Raw genomic sequence first — 18484 nt, 5'->3', positions numbered from 1 at the left:
ATATGCAAATATATATGTATCTTTATATACTCCACCTAGATCTCTTCTTGAGCTGTGTTTTACGCCATTGGTTCCCCGGAATAGATCGATATGTAGCGATAAGGCCGCTAACGATACTTTGCGTAAAAAAATTTATTTACAATTTGTCTGTATATTTATGTGGTGTACAATAAAAGTGTATTTATTCATTAATTAATTCATTCATATGAAAACATAAACGTTATTTGAAGTTATAATAATTTCTATGAATAAAGTATAATTGATACTGTTTGCGGGTAATTTATGCTAGTAGGAACATGTTCTTAATCTTTATGTACATCACATAGTAAGTAGACGACCGATTGGTGCAGTGGACAGTGGCCCATCATTCAGAGTTTATTGTCTTATTGAGGCTGTGGGCTCGATTCCCAATAACTCAATAGTTTGTGTTTAGAACATTGACATATTTATCTGTATCTAAGTTAGGGCGTGAACGAGGAAATGCGCACAGACAATCAAACAAACACACTTTCGCATTTATAACATAACTTTATAAAATTAAAATAAAAAAATACTCTTTTCAATTTCTTTGCATATTTTAAAACAAAGTCCCACTCCGCGTTTGTCTATCTGTCTGGGCGCAAAAAACTGAAAAACTACCGAACGCATTTTCATGCCGTTTTCACTAGTGAACAGAGTGAGTAATGCAAAGGTTTTAGAGTAAATTATTTATGTATATTATTCATCAGTTATCTTAGTCCCCATAGCACAAGCTACGCTTACTTTGGGGGTTAGATAGCTACCTGTGTACTGTTGTAATATATTTATTTATATATTTAAATCTTCATGTTGGAAAAGAGCAACTACTGAGTTTCTTGCCGGCTCTTCTCGGTAGAATCTGCTTTACGAACCGGTGGTAGAGTCACACAAACATGCATACTTGACGTTTCAAAAGTGCTTATAAAGTAGGCCTACTTGAAATAAATGAATTTGAATTTGAACATACAATCCCATTTTCAAGTAGCAAGAGAGTTTCATGAAGATGTTTCTTCAACTTTTTACATTTTCAGGTGGAATCCATGCTGTTCTTTACGTCAAACTACGGTAGGAATGTAAGCCTCGCTGAGTTCGATGCTGCTCAGTGTCACTGTACCTCTATGGTAAGAAATCATATTGAGTTTTGTATAGGAGGCCTTGGCCGTCGCTAGTTACCACCCTACCGACAAAGACGTGCCGCTAAGCGATTTAGTGTTCCGGTGCGATGTCGCGTAGAAACCGGTTAGGGGTATGTTTACCATACTCCCTGACAAGTTAGCCCGCTACCATCTTATCGACACTATACTTATACTATATATATATATATATAATAATGTTTATAATACTCCCTTCAATGGGTAGTTGAAATAAAGACGATATTGCGTTTCTGTGAAAATACAAGAAACAACATTTAAAGCCCTTACTTCAGGTCTTTAAAATCAAAATAATTTCTTCTTAAACATCCTTTTCTTTATGTCACTTATCACTGTAAAAACATTGGTGACTTTCAGAAAAGGTTCAATATATGAACTCGAGAAAAGTGTTCTTTACATATATATATATATATATATATATGTAAATATATATGGTATAAGATGGTGATATATATCTATATATATATATAAATTGCATCATCACCACCACGTAGAAGAATAAAAAAAGAAAAAAAGAGTTATACTTTTTAGTTCAAATTTAAAGCGTACTTGCTCAAATTTGCATGTTCTCTACAGATGCTTAAATACCTGAACATAACCTGGTTGAATAATACTGCGCATGCGATCCGGATGTCTTACAGAGACGTTGGTAAAGGGTAATAAGCTTCTTTTGTTTAAAAAAAAAAAAAAAAAACAAAAATTCAAAAATGATTTATTCATGTAGTAATTCTTAGAGGCACTTGTGAAGCGTTTATGTTACACTAATGTTGGTGATGGTGTTAACATTCGTTAACTTAAAACTAAAGCTAGGAGGGTTCCAAACGCGCCCTGGTCTAAGAAGAGCCCACAACAAACTTAGCCAGGTTTTTTTGTTATCACCATCTCACAGTCTAGTTTATGTTGAGCTATGAAGTAAGAGCAACTTATACCCAAGCTGTTTCATCATACATGTAATCCTTAATATTATAACAGGATTTTTCTTCTTTCGTCTCTATTTTCCCATTAATTTGATGTTGCGAGAACTCAACTCAGTTTGTTGAGAAATACTTCTAGCGCTTGAAGTACTTATTAAATATAATTCAAAATCTCCAGATTAAATAATAATGTGTGGCTCATGCTATTGGTCAATATATGTAATAAAAAAATAATGGTAATAAAAAAATAAACTACGATACACACATCGCTATTTAGCCCCAAAGTAAGCGTATCTTGTGTTATGGGTACTAAAATGACTGATGAATATTTTTAAGAATAATATACATTATGATATACAGATAAACACCCAGACACTCAAAATTATTTACAACCCGCCTGCCCAGTGTGGTGATTATGGGCAAATCCTCAAGTTGGGAGAGGCCTTTAGTCCAGCAGTGGACTTTAATAGGCTGTTGATGATGATGATAAATAATAATCTTAATTGTTATAATTGCACAGAGCAAAGAGCTATAAGCGAATGAACACTCATAGTAACCAACTGGCTACTTCTCTCAGTGTCCCAATGGAGATTAGAAGGCTTAAACGTGCATCCATTTGGGATTTTACTAACACATGCACTTCGTAAAATAAGAGGCAGAGCCATTGATGGATGGCCGGCCTTACATGTCACAAAACACACGGAGGAAATCTGCTTATAGCTGCTTCAGCTGATCGCATGATGAATTAAAAAAAAAATGTCATAATTATTAACGTATTTGTAAAAAACCTAACAGCTTAAAAAAATATAATTTAAAACTAAAAAAAAATTGTAGTCAATTATATTAAAAAAAAAAAACGTGTTTGTACTTATGTATACGCGTTAGAAGTTATACTTCTTTGGCGGAACAAGATAAAAATCTTTTCATAAATTTTATCTTTACGTCTACGTTTGTAGAAAAGATTAACAATAGAAAAAAGGTTTTGAAAGTTTTATTATAACGCATTATTTAGTTGAATAAAGTTTATTTAAATACCACAGATAGAAATGGACATAGTAAACGTAATTAAAATTTGGAATACTAATAGAAACATTATCGGAGAACAAAGTTTCACTCGATATTACAATTTTTGTACAATTGAATCAATTAAATCGCCGGAATGAGCCCGTACACTTAGATGATTGAGAGTGTACACTGACTACAGCTAACTTCAGGGTGTTGATTTTTTGTGACGGTGTGCGCGCGCATCGCAAAAATTTACTCTCATTATTTTTCCCTAACGCGCCAAAAGAAGTATAGCTTCAGAAAATATTTATTAATTCAATATTCTATCTTCGCGCAGGTGGTTTAACATCTATGAAAAGTACTGGGACTTTTACGGGATCAGTAAGCTGTGCCGGTTTATGCAACTCGTCAGGTTCCGGATGCAGGTGAAAAGATGTCTCAATGATCTTGCTTTTCTGATTGGAAAATTAAAGTTTCCAAAAACTATAAATCTTATTTTTCTTTCCCTGGTCCTGTCTCCGTACTTTGGCCGGAACCTTCCGTTGTACGTAGTGCCACTGGTACGGCTCCCTGCTGGGTCATTCCAGCCAGCCGTGCTCACTCCAGAAGCTTAGCCGGCCGCCCAGGTCGCCATGCGTATAATCAAAAATAGACATATGCTGTCGCAAACTTTGAAACGGGAACCAATCCATCATATATCATTTTGGCGTAACTTAATTATTCCCGTTTTTGCAACGTTTTTCATTGATGCTCTGCCGCTATTGGTCGATTGATGTTATATAATAATAATAATAAATATTGGATAGAAGCAGGCGTTACTTTGCGGAAATCTATGATATACTCGCAGGAGAATCTGTATGGTGTGATTATTTTTTCTTCAATCCTTATACTCCGCACCAAACAGATCTACGCACGTTTCGCTCCGAAACCGGAGCATCCACAGGATGCTCCGGTTTGATGTTGAGATGTTGACTTTACAATGACTTGCTTTTACTTTACTAAACAATTATTCGTGCGTAGAGGGTACCTTGAAAAAGATCTGTTTGGTGTCGAGTACCTATAAGGATTGAAAAAATTATAACTACATCATACAGATTCTCCTGCTTTTCGCGGGGTATGGCAAATTGAGCTTCATTTTCATAATAGATTTCGCTTTATTTTATTTAAACAATAAACTTACATCATTAAATTTTTAATTTAAGTCTCATAATATATTAAATCATTTATTTCTGATGATGGAATACGGAGGTATTCATTCTCTTCTATGCTCTTCCCGAGCGGGTGAAGATCATTATCTACACCCATGTATACCCAACAATAGAATATCATCATAGTAAATATAAGCTGTATTTGACAGTTTGACAGTTCAAAAATAGGAGTGCTTCTATCGTCACCAGACTTTACACGATTACTCGCCAGGTCAATCCGGAGATTCCCTGAAAGTTTCATTGAAATCGGTCCAGCCGTTTCGGCGCCTATGCGGAATATACCCACACACTTTCTCTTTTATACATATATAGATGTATTCACAAGAATAGCCTAAGGCCTACATAACTACAAATCGCTCCTGTAATTCCTGAAACTAGCGTGCTCAACCAACAAAATTATTCAGCTCTAGAATATAAGTATAGAAGTATAGATATGTTTTTGTTCACTTGCGCAGCTAAGCGACGACATGTCATAACTGTTCCTTATTTTTCAGTACGCGATACGTTACTCCATAGAACAGTCCATGGCGATGTTCGTCGCGCTAACAGAAACTCCTTGCCTCTGCACTTACGTTTGTGATGAAGATTTCAAGTGGGACTCCAGGGACCTCATCAACACACCCTTCCGCTCACCCACCATCACCCTGTTCCATTTCTACTTGATGATGTCTCCTGACGGCCCGTACTATACCACTCCGCCGGAGCAGTTTGAGGTTTTAAAGCTTCAAAGTTTTCTTGATTTGTTCTGAAAAACCATCATTATACAGAACTCGTAGGGCGTTTAGCGATGCCTGTGTATAGCTGTGCCTTTGTTTTATGTTAGGTTTTTTTCATGGTAATATTTTCTTTGGTGTACAATAAAAAATAATAAGAAATTTAAAATAAAAAATAATAATAATAAATTTGTTTTTTTTTTTGGTGTACAATACAAGTGTATTCATTCATTCATTCATTCAGTTATCTCAAAACAGATAGTAATCCAACGATTATTTCGGGAGATGCTGTATCGCTGCCATTTCATACCGCAAGTGCATCCGAAAATCATGACTGGTCTCGTCTTCGATAAGGAGCTATTCCTGACGTCGATTGGTGAGTCATTTTGTAATCCTATCCCTACGAATATTATAAATGTCAATATACGTTTGTTTGTTACGCTTTCACGCAAAAACTACTTAACCGATTCTCATGAAACTTTGTACACATATTTTTGGAAGTGTTAAAAGTAATATAGGATACTTTTTATCTCAACATTAAGCACGGCTAATTTGGGAGAGGGGTTGAAAGTGTTTGATGATTTTACGCCTTCACTCCGACAAATTATAACCGATTTAAATAATTATTTTTGTACTATAGAGGTTATAATATGTGTTTAATTTTGCCGAAACTTTGCGCAGATCTGATGAATGTAGTTGGATATAGAGGACAGAAATCCTCAGCGGACAGCAGCAAACCCCTCATTTAACGCTTAGCGATACTGAATACTTGAATGAAAATTGAATGCCACATCAAAAAACAAAATCAAACGCAGACGAAGTCGCGGGCAACAGCTAGTACTAATATAAAGCTTGAAGATTCTGTTTGTTTGTCTAGCGGGAGGCTTTGGCCGTGGCAAGTTACGACCCTACCGGCAAATACGTGCTAAGCGATTTAGTGTTTCGGTGCGATGTCGCGTAGAAACCGATTTGGGGCAGTGGCGTGCATCCTCTATGCAAATCGGATTCTCTACCATTAAGCCCTTGACTACAATCTCACCTGGTGGCAAGTGATGATGCAGTCTAAGATGGTAGCGGGCTGACCGTGTTTGGGAATATTGTAGTCTTACCACTAATCAGTGGCATGCATAGAGGGTATGCACAGGGTAGGCAGATGAAATAAAATTAAGGAAATCTCCAGTACGAGTTATACAAAACTTAAGGATATGAATTGCAATAGTAATTAAAAGCCTACCCTTAATTATTTATAACTCGTACTGGAGATTTTCTTCGTTTTATATAATCTGCATACCCTGTGCATACCCTGTGCGAACCCTCTATGCAAGCCACGGGGCGGGGCGAAACCATAATAAGCGGGGGTGAACTCAAATTAGTTGCAAGAATTGGTTAACTATGGTTTAATATCTTAATATATATAAATCTCCTGTCACGATGTTTGTCCGCGATGGACTCCTAAACTACTTAACCGATTTTGAATTAAATTGGCACACCGTGAGCAGTCTGGTCCAACTTAAGTGATAGGATAGCTTTAATTATAGTCGCAATTTTATTTTATTGCAAATTATTTGTCTATAATTAATTGACAGTCACATGTTATACATATATATATATATATATATAGTACTAGCTGTTGCCCGCGACTTCGTCTGCGTTTGATTTTGTTTTTAAAGTATTCAGTATCGCTAAGACTTAAATGACTATAGTAGTAAGTATATATATATAACACGTGACTGTCAATTCATTATAGACAAATAATTTGCAATAAAATAAAATTGCGACTATAATTAAAGATCTAAGGTAACCTATCTCTTAAGTTGGACCAGACTGCTCACGGTGTGCCAATTTAATTTAAAATCGGTTAAATAGTTTAAGAGTCCATCGCGGACAAACATCGTGACAGGAGATTTATATATATTAAGATAGTAGAAGTAGTATATATATATATATATATATACTACTATACTCATTTAAGGCTTAGCGATACTGAATACTTTAAAAACAAAATCAAACGCAGACGAAGTCGCGGGCAACAGCTAGTAAATAATAAATTTTCAAGGTCTCATGGAGCCGAATGTGGTGGATTACAGAGAAAGGTTACTGAAGGCTTACAGAAAATCGATTATACCTCTGATTGCGTACATGCACGAGTACGATTGTTACAGAGATATTTACGTCTTGGATATAGAGGAATACGTTGAGTAAGTGTACATAATTTTATACTCCCCGACGCAAATTGCAAATCAGTCTGAACTTTCAGCATTAGTCCTTTATTTAGCACCAACGGCGTACTTTTTTTTATACGTAAATACTAGTTAAACTTGAGTAGGTACACCCAAGGGTAGTGTTCCATATAATTGCAGATTTAAAGTCCCTATTTTAGACTTTGATATCTTCAACGCAATTTTATTTCCTAACGAAGTGGATTTTATAAAAACGCATTCTTAGGAGATATCAATTACCAACCGCCTTAATGAAACATACCTATGTACCTTCTAAATTTGAATCTTTTATAGAATCATAATTAATTTCCTCCCCAAAACCTTATCAACCTTACCTTATCTTCGCCTTTCATCCAGTATATTAAATTCCTATATCACCCCCTGTAGAATCCTCTAGATCCAATTGAAGATTGAAGACCAAATCAAAATCGGTTCAGCTGTTTTAAAGATTAGTCAGGCAGATCATAATATTTTGAATGTCTGATGTCTAAGAGCTTGTATTATTTTGATTTCGATTGCTGAAAAAAAAGACCCATTTTAAAGTTCCGAAATGGGTATCAAAAAAAAGCTTGACTAGTAGATTAATCTACACTATATTGAAAGGGAATGTTTTAGTGTCGGTGGTTTAAATTTGAAATTTACAATTAATGTTATGCTATTAAAAGGTTTTACAATTTAAATATCTGTTGCTTCAACGGTAAAGGAAAACAGCGTGAGCATGCCTCAGAGTTCTCCATAATGCTCTCAAAGGTGTGTGGAGTCCACCAACCCGCACTGGGCCAGCGTGGTGGACTACGGCCTTAACCCCTTCTCATTGTGGGAGGAGATCCTTGCCCTGTAGTGGGCCGGTAATCGGTTTATATGATGACGACGATGATGATTATAAGATTTCATAGCACCTATAAATAGACTTACTCGTATTTAAATATGGCTTTCTAGAACATTCCGTGAAGAGAAGCATTCGGCATCTGAAACTAGAGAAGAAGTACAAATGCACTACGACGCAAAAATAGATTTGATATGGCGACTACCGCAATATATTAATATTGGACCATTCGCTATCAATGTGGACACTTTGAAGGTTATCCCGAATTTTTATGACGATCTAAGATTTTAGCCTGTAACAGTTCTGGCACACTGCGTTAAGTGTCAGCAAAGATAAATTATAGAAGAAATTTTTTTCTTTATTAACAACTCGCCTGTGACTTCGTCCACGTCCCACGTCTATTTTTGGTTGATAAATATCCCGCAGGACTTTTCCTGATATAAAATGTATCCTATTTCCGTCTCAAGGATGCAAATTATCTGTATGCAAATGTTCACCCAGATAAATTTAGCGGTAAAGCTTACCAGCATTTATTTTCTGTATAAATTGTATCCTATGTTCACCTTTAAGATGACAGCTACATGTTTAACAATATTTCATTAAGATTTGTTTAACGATTGAGCCGAATATTGAACCAAACAAGCAAACTAACAGACGCACTTTGACATTTTTATAATATAAGTATGGTCTGGCTAATGTTTTTGAAGATTGTTACAGTTTCCTAATATCCTGAGAAAACAGTGTGTTCCTGACTTAAAATGTATATTTTTTTAGTTTCTAGCATGCTATGTCGAGACAGAATACTTTTAAGATCAGTCTTGTTTGAATTTCGAAACTCCGCGAGAACGGTTACTTTCTGGTTTCCGGAAATAAGTTAAAAGTTCTAAAGTATCCTACGCACTTTGTCGTATGTAAACTATATTTGTGCTAAATTTCGTCAACATCTCTGCAATTTTTGAGCCGGATTTGAGTAGTCATAATCAGATTCCTTGCCTTTATTCTGACTATGCATCAGCTTTTTCTACATCATAAGTCTCCTTCAGAGGCTTCCAAATTTTCCTTCTTTGTTCTCTTAACGTTAGTCCTGCCATCTCTTTAACATCATCTTCTCACCGTTTCCTTTGCCTCCTTTTCATTCTTTCGCCTTACTATTATGTGAAATTGTCCATTTCTATTTTTATTCCTTTTTTTTGTCTTACAATGCCATTTTACCCTTCTAATGTGTTCTGTTGTATCTTTTACTTTGCGAATTTTCTTATTAAATTTAAATTGGAATAAAAATTCCTTTATTTCAAGTAAGCTTAATATAAGCACTTTTGAAACGTCAAGTCTGTCTGTTTGAAGCATCGGTACGGAAGGACGATTCTACTGACAAGAAGCCGGCAAAAAACTCAGCAGTTGCCTTTTTTCAACATCATTTTATAATTTAACAACCTATCTTGTGTGAGATGATAGCAAAACGTTTATTCATCAATAGTATCGTAACCTTGATGTATTTTATCCTCGAAGAATTAATACTATTTTGTGTAAAAAATGAATACGATCAAATAATTTACACATTTATGCATTTATTACACGAGCATGTATTGTAATCTGTTAAATACAATTTCTTATCCATTTAATTCCAGCAAATGCTAGTGACAAAAAGATCGGATATTATAAAAGCGCTATTAACAATGTGGGCCGAAGAAGTGCGCCTCGTGGTGGACGATGTGCTCCAAGCTTACAAAAACATCATGAGGAAACTAGGGGAGAAGCCTAATTCTATAGAACACGTGTTCGAAATCAGAGAATGGATGGAATCCATACCTTTTGCTTTGAAGACGCAAGAAGACATAATGAAAAAAGTCAACACTGTAAGTTTATAATATCACATCATCACCTGCGACGACCTCCCTGGCGCAGCGATGAGAGCTGTGCTTTAAAGTGGACGGTCTCGGTTTCGATCCTCGGCGGGGCAATTTTGGAATTTATAATTTCTGAATTTTCTATTGTTTATTTTGTGATTTATTACCGGCATTGCACTGGAATCCAGAGAGATTTCAGAAATTAAAAATTTTTTAATTGCCATGTAGGAATCGAACTCGGAACAATCCACTTATATGACAGCGCTTGCCACTATACAACTTACCAGGTATATCAAAGAGCCAAATCCAGTACATACATCATCATCATCATATCAACACATTACCGCCCACTACAGGGCATGGGTCTTCTCCCACAATGAGAAAGGATTAAGGCCGTAACCCACCACTCTTGGGACTGCGGATTGGTGGACTTTGAGAACATCATGGAGAGCTCTAAGGCATGCAGGTTTCCTCACAATGTTTGCATTCACCGTTGAAACAACTGATATTTTAATTACTTAAAACGCACATAACTTTAAAAAGTGACAGTTGCGTGCCGATTCGAACTCGGGTCCCGAAAGTGTAGTCGAGCTCCTACCCACTGGGCTATCACCGCTTATACATATAATAAATTGATTCCCTTTTTTTCCTATAGGATTACGAAGTACTAGACGTATTCTTTTTTCCTCTTGAGAATGAAGATTTCAGAGCTCTATGGGAAGCTGTTGGCTGGCCGCTGAATATAACTAAACAGGTCAGTACAGCAGAATATAGGTACGTATTATGTACGTCATCATTATATTGACACATAAAATAATATAATATAATATAGTAAGCAATTAAGATTTATTTTAACTAAAAAAAAAAAACAATTAATAAACAAAAACTAAAGAAAACATTTAATAATTATCAAATTAAGAAACACTTTATGAAATGATTATGCAAATGGACAGCAATTAACTATAACGTCCGTCTATCTTTGGTGCTGAAGCTGAACTGAGCTCCGTTTGGCGTGCGCGCAGCCGCGTACCTCGCGCGCCCCTCCAAGTTCGCTTGCCTCACGCCACGGCATCGTCCGAGTAGGCCACGCCCCCAAACCTGACTAGTCAAGACTAATTCTCGGCTAATTATATAATATACATAATATAATATCTTCAAATATAATTCTTTATTAGTATGTCGAATTTTGTTAATATTTAGATTTATTGCATATTTTTAGGAGTTAAATGATAACTCCTAGTATATTGTACCTTTATTTGAACTATACCACAATAAAATCATCTTACTCACATCCTGGGGTAGCTGGAAGAGATCTCTTATAGAGATAAGCTTCCCTATGTACACTTCATGTGTCTTATGTTCACAATTTATGGTACGTAAATAATAATTAAATAAATTGGTATTTATATATATATTACAACACTCTTGGCACTATCCCGCTCTCTTGCTCTAAGTCATTTCTACAAAGGTTACCTGTGAGAGATTGCTTGCAGCAATAAGGCCGCCTTTGCATGTCTACATTGTGTACTGTTTCATTAATGTTTCTTTTCCTATATGTATGTTATACGTGCAATAAAGTGTTTCTATTTCTTCTAAACTTTGCCAGGAGACGTGATTTTTGGCATAGACATAGTTTATGAGCTACATGGGCTATATATATATATATATATTATATATAGGGCTATAAATATATATATATTATATATAGGGCTATAAATATATATATATATAGCTACATGGGCTATATATATATATATATATATAAGTAAATAGTCATAAATATACTATGACAACTATGGCAATTTTTGTTTTTAACGTAAGAGCAAGTGAACATCTTAATTGCTTAAATTAAAACTCACATAACTCCTAAAAATTAGAGGTGCGTACCGGAGCTTGGGCTCGGTCCCCCGTAGGGGAGGTCTTAGCTCTAACCACTAGGTTACCACCGCTCAAACAGCTATTTTTATAATATTTTAGTGGTTAATGTTAAAACTTTATCGTATTCAGGTGGTGGTAACAACTGATTATCTGGAAGAGGAACAGGAGAAGTTCTGGAAACTTCACCAGCAAGATGAGCAGACTCTTTACGATAAGATCGACATGTTCACAGCTCAATGCATGGCGCTTACATTACAAAGTGATTTTGGAAAGGTGACATATCTTACACTAATAAATAAAGCTGAAGAGTTTGTTTGTTTGTAGTGGTCCGAGTGAAAGAATTATTTCAGTGTTGGATAGCCCATTTATCGATGAAGGCTATATACACGCTATATAATATCATCACGCTAAAACCAAGGGTTTTATTTTTCCTTTTCAGAGCTGCCGCTGTGTTCGCTGCGTAAATGGTTAAGTTTTCGATAAAACCACGTACCTATGACTCAGTTGTTCCTTTAAAGGTTCTAAAAACAGCCAACAGGGACAGCCTATGTCTTTGTTGTCCATCGGCTTCGCGAGTTTGACGATTTCAACTGTTCAGCCCATCACTTTGGGACGGAGGGGCCCAGCAATATGTTCATATATATATCTACTAGGCTTGGCTGCAAATTGCAATCGCTTCTGGTGGTAAATGGTGATGGTATGGTAATAATTTGATTGCCGGGAATCGAACCCCCAGCCTCCAGCTTTAAACAGCGCTAACCGCTGCTACGCGGAGGTCGTCAAATATGCTAGGGTACGAAGTTAGGGCGTAAAGGAAGGACAAACAAACAAACACCCACTCTCATATACTTAGGAATATTAGTTACTCGTAGGAAAACTGATATTACTAGTAGTAGTAGTTTAATTCTGCCGCTAAGCAGCTAACTAATGTTAAAATGAAAAGTGTTAAATGCAAACAATTGATGTTGGAAAAGAGCAACTGCTGAGTTTGTTGCCGGCTTCTTCTCGGTAGAATCTGCCTTCCAAACCAGTGGTAGGGTTACTGCAAACAGGCAGACTTGAAATTTCAAAAGTGCTTATATTATGCCTACTTGAAATAAATGAACTTTGAATTTTGAATTTTTTGTTGGATTACAATTTTCGCAAATGTACCTACTCCAGGTCCACGAAATAGCAAACGACATCAAGAAGGCTTGGAAGGGCATGAAGGATTCCCAAGATTGGGGCCGTATCCTCAATCAGAGACAGAAGATGTTTGATCAACCAGTCGTACCTTTTGCGGATCTTAACCGATTGGTGAAAGAGTTTGAGCCGTACCGGAATCTATGGGTCACTGCTTCTGGTGAGTGATTACATAAGCTTTTTATACCGTTGTTATTTTAGTAGAACGTAATAAAGGTTTTTGTGACAGTACTCATCTGGGGAGTACTCCGAAATTCTTATTTATGCTGCCACGCATGCTGTGCTGCGGTCTGAAGAGCATGATCGCCGGTGTAATTACAGGCGCATAAGTCTTAACACCTATTCCTCAGTTTGATGGAACAGGGCGGTAAATTGTACGACATGGCCCTTGCATGCCCTGCGAAATGTTGCTCAGTTTATAGTTTATAGGCAATAGTTTCTCACTTAATAGATTCAGGTGAGAAATCTGATCCGTCTTTCAATTATTCCTTTAAAAAATAGACTATCACTCGCCAGCGGTGTCTGAGTACAAATGATGACTCCCCGTAAAAAAAAATATTCCCACAGTTTACCCGTTTCCAGAACATGAATAATAAAAGTTTATTTTAATCCCGTAGGAATCCTTTGTTTTCCAAGGATAAAAATAATTTATGTCTAGCTTCAAGATACAGGCAAGTTATTCTTGTGCCAAGTTTAAAGTTTGGCAAATTTTGTCAGCAGTTGGACCGTGCACAAAATTAGTGATACATAAATAAACAAACAACACGTTTTCGTATTCATAACATTTGTGTGGAACATTCTTGTTTTTGTTTCTCTTTATTTTTCACTTGACTTTACTTTCTTGATCTTGTTCTTGAACAGCTATCCTCCAACATTATAATAAATATTTAATAACGGTTTCATAAAAAGTAATTTTTAAACCGGTTATCGATCGGTTTTCTTGCGTGAGCATTGACTAGGTTGATTGACCGCTCGTGTTCAATGTCTCACTGTGTTGGACACTTAAACGCTCATTTCTAGTTACGAGTAGATTGGCATTGTGTACAAGGAAACCTTTTAAGAGCGGTTAGGCATAGTGTACCTAAATCAATTCGCTTAAATCTAAAAAAACTAACAATAATAACATCTCTTACCAGATTTTCTGAAATCAAAGGAGGTGTGGTTCGACAACCCCCTCATGTACGTGGACGCGGACACAATAGAGCCAACAATCAACGAGTATTACAAAACTATTATCAAGTGTATACGCACATTTGCGGACTTGCCGAAAGTACAACATGTTGCACTTACAATACGGGTAAATATTATTACTGCCAATCACTGTACACATGCAGTCTGTGGAAGAATTATTAGCAGCGAGCCTACAGCGCCCTTCGTATCCAGTACAACATTGTGCTGAGGGCGGTGTCAAAGAAGCCTCGGCGTTGCAGTTCTTCGGCTTCGTTTGCGTATACTCGTGTGGATGATTCTTACGCGATCATCTATGTTAAGCAAACCAGTGAGCAGCACCGACACTTTCCTCAGTACATTCGCATGTAAGCTGGATAGCTCGCTCCGGAGATGCTTCCACACAAGTGTCAGAGGGGGCCCTAATAAGTTTTAAATTATTTTTTAAATTGTGATTCAGTTGAGCACTAACATAGGTTAAGATATATTACTAACATTTTATATTAAATAGATACACACACAAGCTCACTACTACACAGTCGCGAGTGCAGGCGCACGTCCAATCCATACCTTGTCTATCACAAGACTACTCGATTGATAGCTACCCCCTCTGCTTGTCACAGACTTTCATTAACATTACTCTGGAGTAAAGTGTCCATGGAATCCAGAGTAATGTTAATGATCAACTACGGTCCAGATCTTGACATCTTGCAGTTGGGTGGTGGAAAGCTGAAGTCGGAATCTAAAGATCATCATCATTCTGACCAGCTTATAAAGTTCCAAAAGTTAGACATAGTCCTCTATGCATTAGGAGAGTTAGCGGAAGAAGTAGGAATTTTATAGCTTTGACCTTCCCTTAAGGAATAGTGTTACGTTATCGATAGGGAACGAAGGCTCTCAGAGGCACTAACATGGACAACGATATGTCTTAACAAGACTGTTACAAAAAAAATGCTTTATAAAACCCAAGACGTGGCGTGACGTGTCCGTAGTCAACTGACTAATTCTTATGTGCTGAATAGAACAACAACTAATAGCCACTATTGATGTAATAGGCAACGATAAATTTCAGGATGATATGGATGAATTCAGACCACTGATACCAGTGATACAAGCCGTGAGAAATCCAGGAATGAAAGAACGCCATTGGAATGAATTCATGGAGAAAGCTGGTAAGTAGCAAAATATTTTTGGACGTCACTTCCTTAAGGCATCGCTAAAGACACTAGACTATATAAAATTTCCATAATATTACGTTTTTAACTGTCAATTAATTTGACCTTGAGATTTGGGTACTCAGTTCGGAATCTCTATGTAATCAAATCAAAAATAATGAGATCCGTGGAAGAACCAGAGTTCCGGACGTAGCTCAACGAGTCGCAAAGCTGAACTGTCAATGTGCGTGGGCATAGCTCGGAAAACCGATGGAAGCTATGGTCCCAAGATGCTGGAATGTTGACCTTGCACCGTTAAACGCAACGTTGGTAGATCCCTGGCAAGGTAGAGAGACGACATCACGAGTCAAATTGAAAGTTATGTCCAGCAGTCAACATTTATTGGTTGACATGATGATAGTAAAATTTACTTTGCAGGCATAACTGTAACGATGAACGATAAACAAACCTTCGCGATGTGCCTCAAGCAAGGGGTAGATCGGCACGCGGAGCTTATCTCTGAGATCGGAGAGTTGGCGAGTAAGGAGTACGTGATTGAGCAGTCTTTGGACAAGATGCTTAATGACTGGGCCACCAGGACCATGGAAGTCACTCCGTATAAGAATACTGGTTAGTATTTTGCCATAATAAAAGAAACATAACAACGCCTTCTCGCCTTATATGCGTTTCAACGCACTTATAACTTGAGTACCTTCAAGGCTAGAGAGTTAATGGACATTTTTTTTAATAAACGCGTCCTAACCTGTACCTCATCATTGCTTTCTATAAATTTATTAGCAGTAGTAGATTTTTTCTAGTAGAACTAAATCTTTGTGTGGTGTGAGAGAGTTGCATTTAACACGCCTTTGAGAGCATCATTCAAACAAGATGTTTAACTACATTAAAGCAAGGGATATTTAATTGCTTACAACGCACATAACTGCGAAAAGTTATAGGTTCGGGAAAACGAACTGGTTCCTTGAAAAGTCCTCACTTTCGGGCTCCTTGCTACTTAGTCATCACCGCTAAAACGCCTATAACCGAGAACAACAAGTCCAACCGTATCCTAACTAGCTCCCAACCGTATCAAGGAATTATAAGGAGAACAGCTTATTTCTACATATTTATTACAGGAACCTTTATTATGAAGATAGCTGATGAAACTCTTCAGCTACTAGATGAGCATCTCCTCGCCACCCAGCAGCTTGGTTTCAGTCCTTTCAAAGCGGCCTTCGAGCTCCGCATTCAGGAGTGGGATGATAAAATACGCCTTACCCAAAAGGTTGTGGAAGAATGGATGGAGTGCCAAAAGTACTTTTTACTTTATAAAACTTAATATTATTTGGTATTTAGCTAAATTAAGTATATTTTAATATTTCACTGCTATCGCACCTCATGGACATGATGCAGCCTAAGATAAAGCACGCTTGCCTAGAAGATTCTATTTTTTTATTTGTACTCATCACAGAATTAAGAATATAAAGAAACCATCTAAAAACAGTGAAAACGCTCGCGGAAACTCACAAACTTTTCCCATTTTACCTATTTCATGGTAAAAGTTTAGAAAAGTAGAGGTAAAATAATTGCTGTCAACTATCAACTGTTAAATAGAAAGAAGTGACTAACCGACTGTTTGAGAAACACTACTAAAGTGAAGTGGTTTTTGATGCTTCGACGACATTGGGTGTTTTAATGTATAAGCTAACTGTTGCAGAATATATTAGGATTTAAAGCATGATAACAGATAAAAGTATAAAATATAAATACTGTTTTATTTATCACTTGGTTATTTAATAGGTTGATGTCGTAGCAGGTTTTCTTCGACGGCCGAGTGGCGCAGTGGTCAGCGACCCTGCTTTCTGAGTCCAAAGTCGTGGGCTCGATTCCCACAACTGGAAAATGTTTGTGTGATGAACATGAATGTTTTTCAGTGTATATTATATTTATGTGTATTATATTCATAAAAAAATATTCATCAGCTATCTTAGTACCCATAACAAAAGCTACGCTTACTTTGGGGCTAGATAGCGATGTGTGTATTGTCGTAGTTGATTTATAAAAAAAAAAAAATATCTAATCTAACCACCAAGAATTTGGCTATACCAACTCACCATTTTGTGCCAAAATTATTCAGAACTGCATCTTGATTAATTCCATTGCAGGGAATGGATGTATTTAGAGCCCATCTTCACATCAGAAGACATATCAAGACAGCTGCCACTGGAAGCTAAGAAGTACGGCACTATGGAGAGAATATGGAGAAGAATAATGTCTGCGGCCCAAGTATGCCCTAAGGTATGCACTAACCGTTACTGCGTCTCGCTTCTCTCTTCTCTCGATGCACGCGCTGCATCCTCAACATCTGTCTCTTTCTAAAACGACACTTAGGTACCATCGGCATGTCCATCGATGATATGGTACTGAGGGAAATTCCTCAGGATGATTGCGCCTGCGCAACGTATGTTTGGTACCAACAAAGTTCTTTCTATCGCAAACTTAACAAAGTCACTCGAGCATAATTTTTTAATTAGGGTTAGCGCTACTACAACCGTCAACTCACGGCGATCACCAACCCGTCCACCCAGCGTGTGGTGACTGTGGGGAAAACCACCCATTAGGACGTATGTCCAAAAATTGCATATATATTAATATATGTATAGTTATTCTTTTATGTATTTTAAATGTATATAGAACGTGTGTTGTATTTATATACACGTTCTATCTATACATTTAAATAATAATTCATAGGATTTAGAAGTACATTATTTAGTGTCTCTGAGACATATCTGTGAAACCCAAAACCTTACAGTTTTTGAGTGAAACACAGCCATAGCTTTTACTGAAAGAAATCAGATACAGCCCTAACAAACATCAAATGCTAAATTTAAATCATGTGACTCCTGACACTTTATTAGGTACGCGTCGTGTAGCGTAGGTACTATGCGCGTGCCGATCTTTTATCTTCAATAGGGTTGTCATAAACACTTAGAATTTTTGGAATTGGTTTTTATGGAAAATTAAATATGCTTATTTTGATTGAATACTCGTACAGTGTGATTTTATTCCTTACAAATATAAAAGAGAAAGTGTGTGGGTATGTTCCGTATGGGCTCCGAAACGGCTGGACCGATTTCAATGAAACTTTTGGGGAATCTCCGAATTAACCTGGCAAATAATCCTGTAAAGTTTGGTGACGATCGGA

General features: G+C 36.8%; 1 protein-coding gene across 1 annotated transcript in view; it reads left to right on the top strand.

The window, feature by feature from the left end:
- LOC120634944 (dynein heavy chain 1, axonemal-like) overlaps positions 1 to 18484 on the top strand; it is a 117053-nt gene that overhangs the window by 21432 nt on the left and 77137 nt on the right. The window contains exons 11-26 of the mRNA XM_039905841.1: positions 1050 to 1139; positions 1746 to 1825; positions 3426 to 3513; positions 4791 to 5009; positions 5268 to 5385; positions 7066 to 7207; positions 8168 to 8309; positions 9683 to 9910; positions 10557 to 10655; positions 11909 to 12052; positions 12941 to 13121; positions 14098 to 14258; positions 15201 to 15300; positions 15721 to 15912; positions 16416 to 16593; positions 17445 to 17577. Of these exons, the coding sequence (XP_039761775.1) occupies positions 1050 to 1139; positions 1746 to 1825; positions 3426 to 3513; positions 4791 to 5009; positions 5268 to 5385; positions 7066 to 7207; positions 8168 to 8309; positions 9683 to 9910; positions 10557 to 10655; positions 11909 to 12052; positions 12941 to 13121; positions 14098 to 14258; positions 15201 to 15300; positions 15721 to 15912; positions 16416 to 16593; positions 17445 to 17577 (2295 nt within the window). The remainder of the gene's footprint in view (positions 1 to 1049; positions 1140 to 1745; positions 1826 to 3425; positions 3514 to 4790; positions 5010 to 5267; positions 5386 to 7065; positions 7208 to 8167; positions 8310 to 9682; positions 9911 to 10556; positions 10656 to 11908; positions 12053 to 12940; positions 13122 to 14097; positions 14259 to 15200; positions 15301 to 15720; positions 15913 to 16415; positions 16594 to 17444; positions 17578 to 18484) is intronic.

Source organism: Pararge aegeria, chromosome 25 (assembly GCF_905163445.1).
Source record: "Pararge aegeria chromosome 25, ilParAegt1.1, whole genome shotgun sequence".
Taxonomy (NCBI): domain Eukaryota; kingdom Metazoa; phylum Arthropoda; class Insecta; order Lepidoptera; family Nymphalidae; genus Pararge; species Pararge aegeria.
This window is presented reverse-complemented; position numbering and strand designations above follow the sequence as displayed.